The 20,605-nt window shown below is 38.5% G+C and overlaps 2 protein-coding genes and 1 long non-coding RNA gene across 3 annotated transcripts; 2 read left to right on the top strand and 1 right to left on the bottom strand.

Moving 5' to 3' along the window:
• Positions 1 to 1,093: 1,093 nt before the first annotated feature.
• On the bottom strand, positions 1,094 to 14,235 carry mfn1b (mitofusin 1b). The gene is made up of 18 exons (XM_063891460.1): positions 14,078 to 14,235; positions 13,490 to 13,647; positions 12,974 to 13,109; positions 11,901 to 12,063; positions 11,019 to 11,143; positions 10,777 to 10,885; positions 9,813 to 9,920; positions 9,428 to 9,581; positions 9,193 to 9,260; positions 7,315 to 7,436; positions 6,843 to 6,969; positions 6,146 to 6,250; positions 5,941 to 6,043; positions 4,752 to 4,978; positions 4,177 to 4,356; positions 3,537 to 3,733; positions 2,779 to 2,913; positions 1,094 to 2,174 (listed from the first exon to the last, which is right to left on the bottom strand). The coding sequence occupies exons 2-18, from the start codon at positions 13,635 to 13,637 to the stop codon at positions 2,105 to 2,107; spliced, it is 2,277 nt and encodes a 758-aa protein (XP_063747530.1). The 5' UTR covers positions 13,638 to 13,647; positions 14,078 to 14,235; the 3' UTR covers positions 1,094 to 2,104.
• Positions 10,351 to 13,242, top strand: LOC134869644 (uncharacterized). Its single transcript, XR_010166439.1, has 2 exons — positions 10,351 to 10,904; positions 10,996 to 13,242. It is a non-coding gene; the product is annotated as an uncharacterized LOC134869644 (long non-coding RNA).
• Positions 14,236 to 15,955: 1,720 nt separating the features above from the next.
• On the top strand, positions 15,956 to 20,338 carry plaat1 (phospholipase A and acyltransferase 1). Its single transcript, XM_063891894.1, has 5 exons — positions 15,956 to 16,193; positions 17,048 to 17,097; positions 17,613 to 17,751; positions 18,779 to 19,047; positions 20,160 to 20,338. Exons 2-5 carry the CDS (start codon positions 17,071 to 17,073, stop codon positions 20,259 to 20,261), a joined length of 537 nt encoding a protein of 178 aa, XP_063747964.1. The 5' UTR covers positions 15,956 to 16,193; positions 17,048 to 17,070; the 3' UTR covers positions 20,262 to 20,338.
• The last annotated feature ends 267 nt before the right edge of the window (positions 20,339 to 20,605 follow it).

The raw sequence follows: 20,605 nt of genomic DNA, 5'->3' as shown, positions 1-20,605 counted from the left end.
ATGTCAAAATAAGTTTAAACAAGTTTCATTGAAGAAGAATCAACCGTTTGAGGAGAAAATTGACACCCACTTCAATTATGCAAAGTAATTGTCACGAGGAACAGGAAGACTAGTAGTTTAACAAGTTCGGATTTTGGTGCTTAATATTAAACAAGCTTTTTTACATATCTGTAGCTTTTGGCAGAAGAGTCAGCTCTGTACAAATAAATCATTTTTACTTTTAGGAAACACTTATGGTCACGGCAATGTTTGTTTGTCTAAATGTTCAGAAAGGTAAACACATTAAAATAAGTTAAAGCTATCATTTTGTGTTTGATTTCAAGACATACTGAATTTCAAGAGATGTTCCATTTAATGTGTGTAATTTGCAGGTGGAACAATATTTAATAAAATAAGGAAGACAAAGGCACTAACCACCACTGCCTGCAGTTGGTGCAAAAGTTGAATTGCGGCAGCTGGGACTTTCTTCACCTGTAGGATGCAACATCCACATGATTTTACCTACTAAGCTACTTTCCTTTTGCATAGGTGGCACTGTCCAGCAGATTAAGATCCTAATAAAAAAGATACTTAAAAAAAACATTTGAATGATGGTAAAGGAGTCTTAGGGCTGTTGAGTGAATAACATGCAGTTGCATGAGGTCATGAACATCTGTGCTCTTGATCTATATTTCTATCATGAGACTAAAGCTCATAGGTTATTGAGCAAGTCAGAAATGGAGACTCAAATATTGTGAAATATTTTCGACATGGAACATTACCTGAGGTAGGATTTAGGTAAACTTAATGTCCAACAAACATGCTGAATGCATTCTGTTCTACATATGCAAAGCCATTTTTCAAATATTGTGCACCGTTTACATGTTTTCTTGCCATAAGTCTTCTTCTAAAATGCCATGTTAGAGCACTGCCATCAACTGTATTACAGCGAAAAACTTTGAAAACATTTAGCAGATTGTGTAAAGCGATGTCTGCCTGCATAGTCGAGCACATGCAGGGGGTCCTCATGCAAAATATTAAAAGTGGAGGCGCTTGGAAAAGCATTTCTCCCTACCGCTAATAAAGTCTTCCCAATAAATAAACAATAAGCCAGTTTTAGATTGTGGCAGATTTAATACAATCGGGCAAATCTGGAGGTATTTCAACACACATTCAAAAAAAGAAGCAGACAGATGTACAAAGTGCAGACTGGTGTAATTCTCATTACAACGGTAATGGATATAAATAAAACATTATAAAATATGAGGATTTCCAAATCTTTAAATCTATAAAGTTTGAAATGTTAGAAAATATAACATAAACCAACAGTTTGCCAAAGACATGCTTTCCCTTTCCACTCAAATGTTTACTACGTTCTTATGATGAAGGAAAAAAACGATTCTCTTTTTTCTATTAAATATATTTATTTTTTGTGGCTAACTTACAGCAGATTGTGTGCTCGAACAGATGCATGATTAATCTAACAGACACTCAAACTTCATTTACTCCAAAAGATTAGTCAAAAAAGGCATATTCACAGTTAGAAGCACGTTAGTGTCAAAAAGTAGCACCCGACCGGAAGCCTTCCCGCCGACCGAGATTCAATCGCCAACTTTAAGAGCGTCTGAGTCCACGTTTTTGTTGTACAGGCAGTTTGTTTACAGTTTTTCACTGCAGTTATTCAGGCACCTGAAACACCTGGTTGAGGGGAGGGGTGGAGGAGGAAAAACTGTTGGGACTTGGCCTATTTTCTGTGTAGGTAACTAAAGATTATTTCCATTACCAATTGATCTTTTTAATCCTTGGTTAGTCTACAAAAGAAAAAGAGACAAAGGAGCCCAAAAAACTACATTTTTACAAAATAAACAAAAGGACAAACCCTTCATACTTAAGTGGCAGAAGTTTGGTATTCTTGCCTTATAACTGAATAACCCTCATTGATTATTAAAATACCTATTGATTTCATTTGGTTGATAGACCAATTGCTGAATCCGTGATCTTTCCAGCACTACTGTCCACACAGAGTCTTTAGAGTAGTTCAGAGGATGCGGGCCAGCGCTGTGAGGCGGCGTCTAGCTGAGGAATGGTTGGCTCAACAAGAACCAAACTGCGGAGGAGGAGCCGCTCACTGCTGAGGCTGCAGGTACTCGTTTGTGAACGCCTCCAACTGTTTCTCCAGATCTGTGGCTTTATGTCTGCAGAGGAAACAAACACATGTCAGATTTGGACCGACTTCTTAAACCTGGAACTTAATTTATTTAAATTGTTCATTTGCAGGGCTGTTGTGTAACATCTCAATTCACTAATAATGCAGTTATTTCACTGTACATCATAACTTATAAGTTGCCTTTTTTTGCCAAACATATACATGACACAATACCAAGGCCTTTCAAGAACTAAAAAGTAATATAATAATTGTCTAGATTTTCCTTCCTAATATACTTGTTTCAAGAAGTAGTTTGCAATTACCATCTTCATTTATAAATATTATGATCTTACAAATTATTAAATGGTTATATGTTTCAGTACTGTAGTTTAAAGCCAGCTCTTTAGAGGAGCAGTAGCAATCACACTCTTTATATTGCTTTGCACCTCATCCTACAAGAACCATATACTGTATGTTTATACACAACTTCAATCATTAAACCGCCTCTTAAACGGTGAGTCTGTTGACTGTGCGCAGGATTGTGCTACCTAAGCTAAAAAACACCCAAAGAAAACACCTATTTCTTCAACATGTCCCTCAGTGTAGACCCTCTTCTCCACCCTTCATGTTGCCCCCATGAGAGCCCCACTGACCTCAGGCTCTTGGAGTGGCTCTGGACCGTCTCCAGCTGATCTATCTTGGTTGTCAGTTGGCGGATTTCAGCCTCCAGCTCTTTCTGCGTCTGGTCCACCTGCTGACAGAGCCGAGCAAAAGTCGCCGCCATCTCCCTGGCAACACAGAGGGCACAGCATTGCAGTGCTTATTTATTTAGCCTTGCTACAGAGGAGGGTGTTGCTGGGATCCATGGGTGTGTGCAAATTAGGAAATGTACGGCAGGTTGTGGGATTTGACAGTAGATTACAGGAAATTGAGGAATGGTGCAGAGAAGTGAGCACTTGGTGTCAATGTCCACTTGATGTATGAATGTAATAAATGTGCTCAATGTTAAAGGATTATTCCGCCCCTAAAAAGATAAAGATGAATCTATCAGTTGTTTAGTCTATAAAATATTTTTAACATCTTGTTTTGGTAATAAACATTCCAAAGATATTTCGGTTTGATAAATATTAAACAGAGAAAAGCAAAAGAAGTGTCCTTATTTAAGAAGCTGAAAACAGCCATTTTTTCTAAACAAGCAAAGACTGGGACTGGGTGGAGATATTCACTGAATGTGTTCAAAGTGTTTTTGATCAAATTCAAAACATAATGATGCCTTGTAGATTAACTGTGCCTGTACACTTGAACACTTAATAAATGGAAAGAGCTGTCAAAACATCAGCTTAAGTTGGACCGCTTAATATATACCGTAACACATATTGAGTTCTTTAAATGCTGCTGTGTCAGGACTTACTGCTGGACCTGGTGGCTGCAGTTTGCACTCGTAAAGTTGACGATGAGCTGCAGCTTATCGGTGGCGTAGTCCACAAACTGACGCTTCAGAGTGCGCTCCTTTGCCTTCGTGGTCCACGTGAGTCTCTCGTACAGATACAGCAAGCCGTACAGTGAGGAGGACAGGGCGATCAGCTTCCAGCCAACTGTTCTCCACACCTAGAAAATAAATGAACAAACTAACAGTAACTGGATTAGCTCCGTCAGAGTTAGACCGGCCATTTCAGGGATGGTTTTATTTGCTGCATTCCTGTATAATATCATAAAAAAGAGGTTGAACGCCTTCTTTGCTTTATAATAATCCGCTTGTGAAGATAACTTCCTCAAGTTATTCATTTTATTATAACCTATAGCACAAGTCAGCAAATATCACCAAAGGCTCCAAGGTTATATTTTGCATTGTAAAAAAAAATGGTATTATCATTTTTGAGTATAATGTGATGTCTTAATAAGAGAAACCCCATTATTTTAATCAAATTTAAATCTGAAATCTACCAAATGGAGGCTCTTCCATGCAGAAATGCACAGAAAAAACATTTTGTATTACCTTTTATGGGCTTCATGATGGATGCCGATGTGCTAGAACTTTGGAAACAACATACCACTCCTCCGACGATGATGACGCTCATTGAAGTGCGGGAGGTGAGGGATGCTACGTTGGTCGCCACAGCTATCATCAAGTCCTCTTGGGTCATGACGGCTGTCTCGTTGTTGTTAGGCGGGGCCGCCAATGAGGGGGGCCCTGAGGAGGGTGTGAGGGCCGGCAGAGCTGGTCGGGAGCCCTGAGGAATGAGAGTGAAAATCTGAATTTCTTCAAAATGGTTCGTATATACAATAACTAGCCCACACCCAGGGTTTGTCTGCTTTTTAGAGGAATTTAAAACATGAAGATTTCCAGATTTTCATACGAAATTGTTTCTTCAATGCAATTTTGAAAAATAACTTTTACAGAAATAAATTATATACCCACAGAATTCAAAGTACCTTCATATTTTGTATTGGATGTGTATTTAGTAAATTGTGTCATTTGTAGTTTTATCTTAAAATACCTGATTATGTTGAAAATCGAGCACAGTATAATGGCTTAAATTAAACATTAGAGTATACGATTTTGTACAACCCTGGACATCACACAAAAAGCAGGAATAAAAACCAACAATGCGTTTTAAGCCTGTACCTGGAAATTCTGGTCCACCAGTTTGAGCGCTCTCTGTGCGTTGACAGATCCCAGGAAGCGGTGGACTAGCGTTGTCCAGCCCAATGAGAACTGAAACTCAATGTCCTCCTGGAAGTCATTGCACAGTGTGGCGCAGTTCAGGTCGTAACTCAGGTCAAACTTCCTGCTGGGCACCAGCATGTGGACTTGGCTCTGGGAAGAAGAGGGAAGCAGAGGGAGCATGCTCTCTAGAGAGGGAGAAAAAAATGCATATGAGAGTCGATTACAAAATAAATAGACAGAAATAAACATGGGATAGTTTGGGGCATAGTTCGTATTTCAAACATCCACTGATGCACAATGGAAAATGGACTTTTATTCAAAATATGTCCTTTTACTTTTTGTGCAATTACGTTGGGAACAAAGGGGCAGAAAATAACACAAATGGAAAAATCAACATCACCACATTATCATTAAATAGTGTGCATCTCTTTGTCTCTCCTTAGGGAAAATAAAAAGATCACACCACAATTTCATAACAGCACCTGAGTCCTTATCATCAGAGGGCACATTAACACCTTTTCAGCGTCACTGTCACCGAGCACAGCTTGCATTCATTTGCCTGACACTGTGACGCATGTGTAGCATAATGGGGCACGGGATGATGGCATTCAGCGAGGAGGGTAAATATAGCAGCGTGGGGTGTTGCAGACCGTAGCCTGAGAGCCCGAAAGGTTTGGACTAAGTTTAGCAACACACTTTAAATGAGCGGGTGAGGGAACAGACAATGGGGGACTGGAAATCTGGGCTAAGGTCATTTTCTATGAATTGATGATTATTTTCTTGAGTAAGGAAATGCTGTGAGAAAATTATTATTTTGGCTCACCAACCATTCATTGCAGTATTATGATGGGATACATAATGATACAGAATATATTAAATGACCAAGAGAAGCTGTAATCCTTAACTGATGGTGTTTGTTCAATCATTCGCAGGTTAGTGACGGGATGCAGATAGTTATTAGTACTTATTATTTCATATTTATTTAGTTTTAGTCAACCTTTTTGCTTCAGCTGAACTTAGGGCTGCAGATTAATCAAAGGAGCTGAACAGAATTTCTCCTAGTAAGCCTTGAAGTGTCCGAGACTGACAATGGATTTTACAAAGGAGATCTTATATTCTCTGCTCTGTTATGTTTGCAGTTAATTACCCATCATGTATTTTTGCGAGGAATGGACTGAAGCGTGCACTGCGTCGGAGCAGCGGAAGGCCAGGTTCTTCCCCATTCCCTCCTCTACGTGAGACAGAAGCTCCTGCAAACAGCAACAGGAGGTCACATGGAGATAAATGAATACAAACAAAATACCTGCGAGGAAATGTGTGGTCGAGTATAACAAATCTGTGTCTTTACTCACAGACTTGTAGATCTTCAGGACATGTGGCGATGGGTGGAAGTCCGAGTGGAACTCATCAACGATTACATGGAGACGGCAGATCTCCTCTCCCATGGCGATGGATACCTGGATGAAAGACCACAAGACTTATCAGTCAGCAGCAGCATGTCAGCACAGAGCAGGAAGAACTTGTGGCACTACTCGAAAAACCACGAGCAGCATGAGGCCTCAAACTGATGCATTACATAGAGTAAATGATCTTTCTGATTAACCTTTTCTTGGTTTCTGTGCAGGCATCAATGTGTTTTAATCATCAGTTTTACACTTGATTAAAACCTCCACGCAGCAGTAGAATAACACGTTTCTTTATAAGGGAGAAGGTAAGCTGAAACTCATCAAGAGAAGAGGTGAAACAATTAGTAAAAAATGAATATTTAAAATGTTGATAACTGTGATATTTAATATAAATACAAGACTGATCTTCTCAAAAGGGAAGATGCATGATCCTATATTATAAACAGTTGACTATCTTTTTTTTTTTTACTTATTGATTGTTTTATTACATTTCCCCCCTTATAACGGTTATTCAATACCACAGAATAACAAAGCAAGGGTGAAAGGAAGAGAGAGTTGTCGGTGTACGCACGGAGTAAATTGGGGGTTAAAACCTAAACGGTTTAACATTTAATAGTTCTTCCCCGGTTGTCTCCCACATTACCTTATTCTCCACATCCGCACTGATGGCCTTGATCTTCGTCTTGATATCATCAATCAGCAGGTTGAGCTGATTCTTCACAAACTCCAGCCGGTCTATCTGATACTCTCTGTCCTCCAGTGCTGCCACTCTATAAAGAACCCCCCAGCAACAAGGAAAAAAAAGTCACAAAAGCAAAACTGGCAGCTGAACCGTTTGGCTGTTAATGAAGACACAGGATTAAAGGAATACACAAAGAAAAAACAGAGCAGAAAGTTGCATTCTTTGCTAAATCCACTGATAGTTAAAGCATGTACGAGTAAATGTATCCTGTATTAGTAAACACAATGATACTAAATGAAGTTACCCCAACAGATTCATAGATTATATACAGTATGACCTACATGTCCCATCATTACATGGTCAAAAGACTTTAGACTTCCAGAAAAAAATCCACTATAAGTAAAAGTAAGTATGTATTGAGCAAGATACCCACCTCTTCTCCGCCGCCTCAATGTTGATGGCGTCCATGATGCTCTTGACTTTCTCTGTGATCAGCTTGGCCCTGATAGTGTGCTGCTCAAACTTTGTTTTCACTGCTGACTGCGAGATACACTCCTGCGAGGCCATAACACACAAGTTACTGTGACAGCTATAGAGGCTGCTGCTGGGTAGGGTGCATGAAGGTGCACGCTACCGGGGACAAACAGAGAGCAAGATACACACCTGCTACTTTAACTTAAAGAGACGAAAAGATAGGGAAACACAGGTTTTGAAAATGACAGCAGCAGGGTGTGTATCCTGCGTCCCACAGCCCACATATTGTAGGGTCACAGTAATGTGTTGGTGAAGCCACAGGAAAATAATAACACATAGTAAACAACCAAGGATGCAAATGAGGGAAAATACAAAAAATACTGAAATGTATAAAAGTAGGAATTTAGTTAAATTAAGAGTTGTTATTTCTCCCTGCTCTCATTTTTTATCTATTCTAGGTCACGCCAAAAAAGCGCGTAATGTCTAATCCACAACTGTCATTTTATATTTTCACTCAAAGTTATCTAGGATTTTTACGAAGTCACAACCTTTGTTTGACTTAGATGAGATTAAACATACTTTTATTGATCCCAGTTGGCAAAATTCTATCGTCATTCAATCTATTTCGATTTCCCTGTTAAATAGTCTTCATTGTTACTGCTGGTGTAGTCCACCATAACCACGTTGGAATGTAAACCAGTGTGATTTCATCTCATTGATAACAAGCCCACTGTTTACTTTGCACTCTCCAAACAGGGTATCCGAGCTGCCCAAGTTACTGCTAATGTAAATTGGACATTTTATGCTGCTGCTTGAAATTTGAAGCCGGCAAAACGTCTGAGGCTTTTACTGTGAAGGAGCCACAAGATACACTATGTACTTCTCACAGACAGGCAGCAAACCTTCAGCACAGTAACCAACTTTACTGTGTCCTGCTGTTGTTTGATAAAAAACGTGTCGATCTGATTATCGACTGCCTTTTTATTAAAGAAATGTTTTGTCTGCACTGTCAACACACAAACTTCAAGGTCTATAACTTTTAGTTTCAATATTACGGACACAATTAAATTCCTGTTAGTTCAAATCAAAACACAGAAAACTTCACAAAAATGTAAGACACAACAAAAGTGGATGAAATGAAATCAAACAGATGTCCTCGCCTAAGTGAATCTAGACTTCAGCAATGAAGACGCAGGTTGATGGATAAGGCACAGTGATTGGTCCGGGGGAGGGGGGGGGTTAGCTCCTAACCTATCGCACGGTTAGGAGCGAAATCTACCCACTGAGCCAGGTGAGAGTTCTCACCGCTCAGGTTAATTGTTACTGTTAGAACAAGGACTTTGGTTTCTTCTCATTTATTCATTTTTTGTCACCGTGCAAACATCTCAAACACTTGGAAAACATTTACACAAACACGCACACGCAGCAACTGAAATGTCAGAAGAGTTTGTGTAACCAAAACAATAAAATAAGCTCGGGTTCAGAGCCTTATAAAGCAGCCACAGTTTTTATCTACTAGTCTGAAAGAATAAAAATAGCCTCACTTCTCGCAATAGTGACTCAAGCAGCCAGACAGTGCTGGTTTATCAACATTGGAGTAACCTGCTGTTTTTGGCTCGATATACACTTTGACCTCAGAGGCATGCCTTTTGAGATGTCTTTGTGGTAGCAAATCTATCAGCATCTCATCCCAAATATATCAAAGATTATAAACAACTTCTGAAGTTTTCTCCAAAATCTCCCTGTCAAGTTCAGACGGGAAAAAGATTTTTTCCTCGATGCGTGGGAATACATTGATTGGAAGACATGGAGAGGACACACAAACACAGACACACACCTCAAACCTCCTCTCAAAGCATTGGAACTCCTGCAGTCTCTCATGGAAGCCCTCAGCCAGGGCTCCACCTGTTGGATTAATGATCATTCATGTAAAGATTGGGAACTTTTTTGCTATGTAAATATGGTTTTGTTAACAGCATATCCTGGTTGCCAATGATATCGAACCTTAAGATATGAAAATAAGTTTCCCCATCATCCACAAAATACAGCTCAGCTATAATGTGAAGCCTCACCTGTCTCAGGCATGCCCTGAGCACGCTGCATGCGGGAGTTGAGCACCTCTTTGGCGGAGACGAAGAAAATGCGGTTGGGCGCCTGATCCCGATCCACAACCTTCAGCTCCTCCACCAGGAAGTTCACACAACGGTCTGTGTGCTGCTTCCTCACCTGCAGCACAAGGTGGCATATTGTTAGGGGTCACTATGAATAAGAATATCAATTCCTGGCAAAAAAACAAGTTAAAAAAACCCTTTTTTTCCTTTATTGTAAATACTGTACAACGTTAAACCAATTACGGAGCCCATACTGTTGCCAGTTTTGGTAATAATGGGACAATAACACATTCTGTAATAATCAAATATTATTCCTTCTGACATCAGACAGATACAACAGACTCACATCCTCCATGTACTCTGGTTCATTGGCTGAAGCATCCCAGCGGTTGTTGAGGATGAAGATGTTGGGTTTTGACAGACGTTCGTTGACTTTGTGGAAAAAGTGCTTTTCCTAGATGATCGAAGGGGGAGAGTTATTCAAATCAGTGAAAAAAACTAGCATTTGACGGTCGCTTTTCCCTTTTTGTGTCAACAATTGCAAACTTTTTTTTTAGATTGTTGAGACAAAAAGGAAGATTCTAAATGTATCTTATTTTATTTTTTACTTTGGAGGGCAAACTTATACACAACAATAAAGCAAAATGAGTTGGAAACAAGGATCAAATTGTTTATGGTTTGCAGAGCCAGACAGAAAGCTCTCACTGACACTCGACACTGCTACTTGACTATCTTACATTATTTAAATGACGCCTGAGATTTATTTGATGTACAAACAAAGAGGGGAATATGTGTTTGCTTTCTCTTTAAGAACTTCGGCCGGGTTAAGGAGCTCTGAGATTGACTCTCTCTCTCCGGCTTCACATTACATGAATGCCTGAGCAGACATAAACAAATGCGGGGCCTGTGCGGCTACATACAAACACGAGCAGCCACATTCCTCATTATGTAACCAGCTCAGCATAGAAAACATCCACACTGGCCCTATAAGTGGACTGAAAACTTGCTTAGCCTGCTAGTGTGGTGTGTTATTATTAGTTACGACAATCTCAGTGGTCAGATTACTGTACTGTCACCATCCTGAGAGGTGTATACAACACCTTAAAAGAACATTTTGTGATAATCCGTGGAAGCAAATATTGTAATGTCATCAAGTCCAAACCAGTCATGTGTACACACAGAACAGACCTTTGATCACTCGTGATGAAACGGGGTTTTTTAAAACTTTTTTTTAAGAAGCCATCTCACCTTGTAATATTTACCTACATGTCGTGTAAATGTCACGTTTTCACAAGGCTCAGAGGCTTTACCGTGTTCATAAGTGTGGATTCAGAGTTGGCCACTAGCACAAAGACATCGGCATCCAGGCAGAATTTGTCAATCCAGCTGTCCAGTTGTGATGTGACATCTGTCCCTGGGCTAAGGAGTAGAGGAGAGGGTGAGTAAATGACGATTACTGACTTTTTCTTTGTAGACCTCACATTTTGATGTCCTAGAAACTGTCAACCTGACGTTTATAAACTTTCCAGATCTGATTAATGTATCCCGTTACCTGTCTACGAGCACCAGGTCGTCTCGGAGCAGAGCACACTTTGTCTTTGGCCAAAACACACGGACAAGACAGCCGGCGTCCAGACTCTCATCCATGTGGAGCGCGTGAGCCAGCTGGTTTACAGTCTGAGGAGGAGATGTAAACGGGCTCAAGTTAGAGTTGTGGATGTTACAAATGATTTGATAGCATGTTTCCTGTCGTTGATCTAGCTATTTATGTTATCTCAGGCTGGAGAGTCGGAGCACACAGATTCTTCATAGTTATATTACTTATTTTAAGGGATTTCATACTTCTAAGATGTATGTATCATTATGAAGCGAATTATTTGACAAGACGTTTTATTTATCAGCCAATAAGATAATATTTTAAGAGGGAAATGTTAGGTAGCTACTGGGTTTGGCGTCAACTAGAGAGGACAATAGATGGATTAAAACTGATTCAGCTGCTTGCTATGTTGAACTTGTGTAGACTTCATTCTTTTTAGTCAGTTAAAGTTAATAGAAAGGTTGTCTATAATACTGTTTATACAAGAATTTAGAAAAGTCAGTACAAAGCTATGAGTATCATTCTGTTATCATGGTGAGGAAGTTAACTTTTAAGCTTGTACAATTGTGTGACTCCTTTGAGTTTAACACTTCCACAACAACGGTAAAATCAAGTGTCAATCGACAGAGGAAATGTGAGGATTCCCAACATCAGTGACAGTCTGATAAGTGAACATGGCCGGATTCTGTGTCCCCCTTACAACAACATAAATACAAAGTAGTTCTCCATAGAACAACAAAAACCTGTAAGAATATGAATGGGACACAGACCAGGGCTCATACCAGACTAATTTAAACCTAACAAAACTTTGCAAAGTGGTATTGAAACAACACTGACCTTGATGCTCTTCTCCTCCTCAGAGCCCTCTGTCTTGAGGTAGGCCTTGTCTTCATCAGTGCCCTCTACACTGAGGAAGCAGTTAGTGGTGTGGCCAATCCCGCTGGGCAGCACGCGGTCCCTCAGCATGGCGTTGACCACTGTGCTTTTACCATTACTTGTCCTAAAAACAAAACAGTCATTGACTCTATGTCAATACACATGATTTGCTCATACTTAAAATTACAACAACAACAAAACTATTCAGAAACAAAATCCTGAATGTTTTTTTAGCAGGACCGGGGATTTCCTGCTTGTCATTTTTTCTCGTTGAAGATTTTGGTTTAGATTATTTGTTTTTTTTAAACAACAAATCAAATATCACAGATGCCGAAGACAATGAACTTATCATTTATTTTCATAAAAATAGAGGGGGTAGGACCAGAACGTTTTTAAACTTCCTCTTGACCCTTTTGAACATGAAGGAAACTACATGAGTATTTATTTTATACCTTGTAAAGTCTTTTGTTATTTTCGTTAAAATGTGGGGGGTTTTTTCCAACATGTTCAATAAATTGAATAAATCTACTAAAATTGAACACATGTAAAGTCCAGGGTGTAACATCAGAACTTACTTTAAATGTCAACGTAACACTAATGTGATCAACCAATGGGTCAGACTGAGTAAATAATCTGGTAACACTTTGCAATAGGAAGTGTCAACAATGCAAGGAGGTTTAAGGAACAGCAACTCATCGTCCAATCAAGCAGAGGAAATCTCCCAGTATTTCTCTGGCACACCCCCCCCATCGTGTTGTGGATTAAGGCGTGCAGGGCAAGACGTGGTTCAATTAACATCAGTTCAAACTCAATTATAAAGAATGGGTTTTACCAAGAGGAAATGATGGAAGTGACTGAAAAATGTCACTTCAATGATACTTGCGAAATGAAAAGAACATAAAAGTTCAGGCAAAAGTCGTACTGAAATGGTTTCGAGTAGGAATAGTTTAACTCTTGTACATCACAACAATAAGGGCTATAAAGGTTGCTTTTATGAAAAACAACATTTGAGGTTTGTGTAAAGATGTTTTTACCTGCCAAAAAAGGCCACTTTCATGTGTCTGCGTGCCAGCACCTCCTTAATGACAGCAAGTTTGTCAGTATACGCCTGGATCTCCAACTTTTGATCCTGACTCGCAATGTTCTGCAAAGCTTTGTTCCCACAGGTTTCTGTCCAAAAAAACAGACATACAACAGCCACTTCATGAGCAATTCAGACAGTTAGCTAGCACGTAATAAACATGATGTATGTTTGTCTCAGCTGCTTTGATACATTTCACGGAATAAAATTACAATTCTCAAAGCTATTTCTTCTACCCCTGCAGCACCAATGTGTCTTACATTATCAATTGCTTATGTCATATTGTTCAAAACGCATTGCACTTGTTTTCTGTTACTAGGTCTTACCACGCAAAACTCATTTAAATAATAATGTCATAATTACTCTGGCATGAAGTGCTGTTATGCTATTAGTGTTATAATCCTGCTAACTGTAATTAGTTTATCAGGACTGACTGACAAATGGAGAACAGAGAAGCAAACCTTCCCACCTTCTACAAACTCTGAAGTCTCTTTCACGTAGTTCAGTAGTTGTTCAAACACATCGCTGATCTTCTTCTTGGCCACAACAAATCTCTTCAGAGGGGAGAACTCCCCCCGAGCTGAATCCGACCGTCTGAGAGGAGGGGCTGCAGCCATGGTATTCAATCTACACAGAGGGGTCAAAAGGGTCAACACAGTTACATAAGTGCACATAAACAACGTTAACTACCACCATGATCACTGTATTACACAGATCAGGCTGGACAAGTGTTAATGATGGCAATGCAGTTGTTCAACTTTTAGGTAACTGTTTGCAGCAAAACTGAGAGGTTAAATGACCTGTGTTAGCTAGAAGTAACGTTTGTAATCCAACTGTCAAGAAGTTAAGAGTGACATCTTCCCACTTTGATACATATGACACACGAGAGTAGCAAATGATGACTGTATATGTCTGGCTTTTCTCAACTACTTGTGATAAAGATATGAAAAATGAAAGTAAAGAGGACGCGTGTTGGTGACAAACAAGCTAACAGATTATGCTAACAGTAGCTAACGTTACAACAGGGGTGCAAACTAGCATTAGCATATTTCCTTACCACAGTCCTAACAGAGCCAGTGTTTTCTTCTCATAACAGAAACAATATCGATCCGTGGCGACAGTTCAGGGAATCCCTTTACCCGCTGAAAGATTAGTCGCTGTCAGCCGGGCTAACCTTCTGTTTGTATCCTGTAATGGCACTGGTGTCACGCTAGTCGCAGCAGAAGAAGAGCTTCCGGAATAACTTTCAAAATAAAAGCCCAGGTGATCTGAGTTGCTGCGTTTGAAATTGTGGCATAATGTATTTGAATATGGACGGATAACGTTTATGTTTAGTTCCTACTGACTTGCATATACTTTAGATAGCTGTGGTTGTTAAACTCAATCAATTCACCCTTGCTTGTGGTTTTGATTTGACATGGATTCTATTATTTTTAAAGTCGGTGTTTTGTTTAGATCATTACAGTTGTGAGCAATCAAAATTCTGCAAATGCAGCAGATTAAAAATAATTCTGGAGGAAAGTAACACACTTAGGCTAGAGGTACATCCAACAATTATTTCTGTGTTCATCTTACATTTCTTCTAGTTGTCGTTTGTATCATATTTAAAACAAAATGTAAACTTACAAGTGTAATCTTTTCCATCAATTTAACCGACTGATATGATTTTTTTCGTCTTCCTTACATTTACATTGATTTTGAATCTAAAAGTTTCTAACTTTCTGTTCTGGTTACTATCCTCAGCTTGACGCAGCTTCCGAAAGAATTGTACAGGCAGGGGGGGCGGAGACAAATGACGAGAGGTTTTCGAGCTCCAACCAATCAGCAAGCAAAGAATGCATCCAACCCCTGACATATCCTTTATTGTAGCTGAAACTAATGAACGCCAAGAGTATGACTGATTATACACAGGCACTGGTGAAATAATTATTAAGATCCTATACTGAACTAAAAGCTCTAATACTACACTAGTCCAATGCATGTCCTGCATTCAGAAGTAGTCACGTTTAAAAAAGAGGATTCATAGTGCAGTACAATGTTCTGTCAGTCTTTTCCCATCCTGCAGTGTATGATATTTGTAAATATTACTACTGAGTTACTATGTGTGTTGCATTTCACTGCTTTTTAAGGTTATGTAAGTGTAATTCCATTGTATACTGTTGTTGTTTTTTTTTAAATCTACAGCTGTACGTCTTATTAGATCATCATGTAGCATATTTATTCTGAAAGATTTACATTATCTTTAAAAAATGGAAAAACAGCCCTGTTTGCGTTGGTGTTGAATTAATCAGCTGATTCAAACAGGGCTTTCCCTTTTTTATATAGCTTTAAAAAATAGAATAATTTTCTCAACTCATAATTGAATACACTGTGGATTACAACACAATCTTTCAGTTTATTACAAACATTATCAAATAAACACATCTAAAGATAGATGGTTTTACACTGGACAGGAATGGGATGAAAACTGTAATCTGAAAATTAACTAAAGCTGTCAGATAAATGTACTGTAATGTAATCCAGTTATCCATACAATAGCAAACGACTTATGAATAGAAGTAAGAAAGGAAAAATAGGGTTTCCTTCTGAATTTTAGTTTTTTACAATTACAATTTTGAAAAACATACATTTAAAGTTGCGATTAAGAATATATACACATGTACTTGGTTGATTTACACTAGTGTCAACTCTCCAAGCACAGAGATCAGACAGAACTGAAATGAATGTGTTGCCTTTGCAAGCCCACAATAACTCTTTTTCAGAAGAGCAGGCTGGTGCTGAAAGGGACAATGGCAGGGAGGAAACACCTGTGTATGTGTGTGTGTGTGTGTGTGTGTGTGTGTGTGTGTGTGTGTGTGTGTGTGTGTGTGTGTGTGTGTGTGTGTGTGTGTGTGTGTGTGTGTGTGTGTGTGTGTGTGTGTTCATGTGTGTGTGGTTCATGTGTGTGACCTTAGCGACTGTGGCGAACTGTCATCACTCAGATACTGAAATACCTCTAACAGGACCTCCCGCGTCTGGTTTGGCTTTGGGATATTTGGCAATCTTTTATCTCTACAAAACTTGGAATCGATCTCTCTCTGTTCTTCTTTTTCCTTTCTGGATTTCTTATGGTTATGTGCGGATTTATGATGGAGGATTAAAATGGTGAGGAAGAAAAAGCTGCTGGTGTTTGAGTAAGTATTAATCCTCTTTGCAATTGCTCTGTGTTGATTGTTTGAGACTTTGACATATATTCAGGAACATCTGTATGATATATTATTATAGCCAGCACTTTAAATGTACATATGACACTTATTTTTGTATTTTGTATTATTTTTCTACTAAATGTTTTGTATTTATGGTAACAGTCGTTGTTTTTAGAGCATTGCTACATACTGTGTGGCAAAATAATGACATCATCTTCATACAAAGTTAAACTTTGCATTTTCATTTGAGAGTTTTGGTTTGGTAAATTAATATGAGACTTTTTCTCAGCATGGCTACACATCATACATTAATGATGAGATGGATGTACTAATTGCTCTCCTGGGCAGATATAGATTTCATCCCATCAACATGCAGTTTTGATCCAAACTAAACTCTTCTCTCTGTGGAATTATGAGAAAATGTTAATAATCATCCTAGGTGATCCAGGCAGTTAATTTAGAAAGTAACTATTAGAGAAAGTGATAGGAAACATATTGTTGTGGATTCGTACTTCTATGTGAAATAACCTGGGCTCAAACTATTTTTCTGTCAGCTTCCTCATTGTGTTGATGCTATTGTGGCCGCACAGGTGACACAAGAGCTTATGTGTGTATTGTCTGTGTGTGTTGAGAGCTCTTTACATTGTACCATCCTATCTAGCATTCTCTTTCCCTGGGAATTTATTTGACCTTTTGACTCCTGTCTTAACACAAACTCAGGCAGAAATTTAAAAAACATAATACAATTTCTTAGTTCTCAGATTCAATATCAGTTATCTATTGGTGTCTTACATTTGTTTTGTTGTCTATCTCTCCAATTTGTGTTTTCTTTTCCTGTTCAGAAATTGTGGAAGCATGATGTGGGATGGATAAACAACAACAAAACGATACTGTAAGTTGACTGAAGGCTGTCAGTGTGACTTGAAATTTAAAAGTGGGTGTAATTATGATAATTATGCCAAATATGTAATAATTAATCATGAATGCCCATGCTACAACAGGAGACACATGCATCCAAATCATTTCAAGAGTCTATTCACAGCTTAATCTTTCCTCATGTTTTAACATGTTTTTTATTTTGGACAAACAGTTACTGTTGAAGTAAGAAAGGCCTGATTGGAAATAAAAAAAATGTTCATTTAAACAATTGTTATAAGCTCTGTCATACTGCATTAGGTGATTCGAATAAAATGGGGAACCTTTTATAATGTATTAACTTTGAATAATTAACAAATACCAATTGCTCCCCCTTCTAAACCTCCTTGTTTTCTAACCATATTATATTCTTAATAAACACATAAAGACCAGTACAAGACAGTAAGACCAGCTGTGCGTATTTTTCATGGAAGTAAATAATATGTGAAATAGTTATATCTATAAGTGCTGTGTCTCTCCCTCTGTGTGCAGATGGCCTCCAATGACCCTGACCTTCCTGACCCCACCGGTGACCCTCAGCCCGGTGACCTCATTGAGATCTTCAGACCAGCTTATCAGCACTGGGCTCTCTACCTGGGAGACGGTTACATCATCAACCTGACTCCCGTCGGTCAGTAGGAAACTAGAAGAGTGTTAACAGCTGAGTTTGGCCAAAGTGTCTCAGACAACATAGCTGTATTTTGTCACACTTTAAATGGATAATGCTTAAATATTCTTTAGGAAAAGAAAAAAAATGTTTTCGATGCCAGGACTATTACTCTAAGGAAGTCATTTTATATTTCTGTGTTGTGACTTTGATTTTCGCAAGAGTGTCAAAATACTCTTTTCACCTTTGTGGTTTGGTTGGAAGCCCCTTGAAACTCGGGTTCTATTCTAGGAGGAGAAAGTAGTAACAGGTTTATTACCAAGTTTACACATTTGAGGATTTTGCCTTGGTGTATATGATGCATAAATAATCACAGTTAAGGAAGATAAACTGTAAGTAAGGACTGACCATGGGATCAATTAAGTTATATCTTACCCTATTAAGAGGCATTATACATTATTTGATGATTATATTTTGTATAATTGATCTGAAACTGTTACCTTAGTGGCCATATAAATGTATTGAAGTAAAAGGTACACATTTTGTCTCTGAACTGTAGTACAGTTAAATTATAGAGTAGAACATATGGAAATATACAATTTCCTCAAATTGTACCTCAATGTATCACTATTTACTATATCAGTAAATAGTGATACATTGTCCACAACTGATTATTCTACAATATGAAATACAGCAACATTCAATGTTGAATCTTAAACACATCCCTAGTTCAGCCAAAACAACACCATATTCTGAAGACTGCAGATTATAAAATTCAGCTTTTTGTAAGATTTAATAACAAAGCCCTTAAAGTCTTTAAGAAAATAATTTTGGTCGACTTTTGTTGAGAATTTTTGTTTCTGTCCCACTTTGGATACTGCCTTTGGGACTTTGGGACCTGTTTGATGTGCATACACATTTCCCCTTTCAGTCTATATCTTTTTATATACCTGCAAGATTCCTGATCCAAGATCCTACAATGTTCAATTTTGGCAAATGTTTGATGTTATTAAGTCTTGTTATCACATTTAGGCTTACTTTTCCCTTCCAGACGACAATCAGGCAGCTGCCATGTCCAGTGTGAAGTCTGTCTTCAGCCGGAAGGCAGTGGTGCGCATGCAGCTGCTGAAGGAGGTGGTGGGAAGTGACTCGTACCGTGTAAACAACAAGTACGACCACAACCATACACCCCTGCCCGTCTCTGAGATCATTCAGCGAGCACAAGTCCTCATTGGCCAGGAAGTGTCTTACGACCTGCTGGGGAGCAACTGCGAGCACTTTGTGACCCTTCTGCGCTACGGGGAGGGGGTGTCCGAGCAGGTCTCTCACTGTTTATTTTGTCTTTGTCTCATGTGCCATCAGATCAAAATACTCACCTTCCACTCAACATACCACAGTGACTGATGACATAGATTTGCCTGTGAATTGCACTTTTTATAACAGAACAAAGACATTACTTTTTTATTTTATATGAAATGGGCCATAATTCCACCAATACATTTAGCAACACTAAATTTCATTTCATTTTTATTTGTTCCGCTCATGATGGTGCACAACATAAGAAAAAAAGAAAGAAAAGAAAATCAATTCACATTCAAAAAACACAACTCTTTACACCTTCCATGAGCAAAAGGAGCAGGGAGAAGAACACATCTTATTTTGCCTGCCCCTTACTCAAAACATAAGTAAACAATCAAAATAGATGGTCTGTCAATTATAGTTACTTACAACAAATACTTACAGTAACGTGAGAAAAAAAACAAGCGACATGTACTACACTAATTCACAATCACAATCAACTAAGGAAACAGATTACCTGCCACTTCATAAAGTTTAGTTACTCTTTTTTTATACATCTTTTTGAACTGAAAAATATTTATACAACCCTTTAAATCATTCTGTAGACAATTCCACAGTTTGACTCCAACCACTGAAATACACATCTGCTTTAAAGTAGTCCGTGCATACTGATGCTTAAAATGAAATCTCCTTCTTCGGTCCTCATCCTCTGAACTAAAAACAAACAATTTTTGTAAATGTTCTGGTAATACTTTGCTTTTTGCCCTGAAAATATGAAAAAATGAATGCACCTAAATACAAACATTGGGCCTATATGAGGTAGTTAGATCCAGGCACAGGATTGAAGGTTGTTTCAACTTATGCCATCAGTCTGGATGGGTTTAAAATCATACTCCACCCAAAATCTATGTTCAGAATGTCATAAACCCCCATAGCTTTGAAAAGCAGTTAAAGATTTTGATTTAATTTTTAGGTGGGAAAAATAATCAAAGCACTTAAATATACCTAAAAAAATATGTGCTGTTTATTCTGTGTTACAGACAGGTGTGACATATTCAACATTAGAAAAGTTCTTGTTCTTTAATATATTGAAGATCACGGTCCACCTCCTCTTGTCCTCTTTGTCTCCTCAGGCTACACGGGCCATTGGGGCCATCAGTTTGGTGACGGCAGCAGCCAGCGCCTTCTCTGTCCTGGGACTGATCAACACACGGTCCAGAAACAGGCCTTTCTGACAGCTGTGATTTTCACTGAAGGGTGTTGCCTCCCAACATTCATGTGGCTGTAATACACAAATAAATAGAATAAAGATACCTAAAAAAAAATGCAAATGACTGAGTTATTTGTCTAGGAAATTGGCCTCGTATAATTTACATTACAGGGTTTCAACTGTGTTTGTTTGTCAAATATGAACTCTGAAGTTAGTCAGAGTTTAAAATTGGTGTCACTTCACTCAAATAACAGAGAGAAAAAAAAACATGTGTATAATAAAAAACACCACACAGCTGAAATGTAATATTCTCGATCAAACTATTACTTTCCTCTATATATCTGAATGTACCAACAGAAACTATTGCAG

The sequence above is a fragment of the Eleginops maclovinus genome, chromosome 9 (genome assembly GCF_036324505.1).
Source record: "Eleginops maclovinus isolate JMC-PN-2008 ecotype Puerto Natales chromosome 9, JC_Emac_rtc_rv5, whole genome shotgun sequence".
In the NCBI taxonomy this organism is placed as follows: Eukaryota; Metazoa; Chordata; class Actinopteri; order Perciformes; family Eleginopidae; genus Eleginops; species Eleginops maclovinus.
Note: the sequence above shows the minus strand (reverse complement) of the source record. Positions and strands in the feature narration are given on the sequence as shown.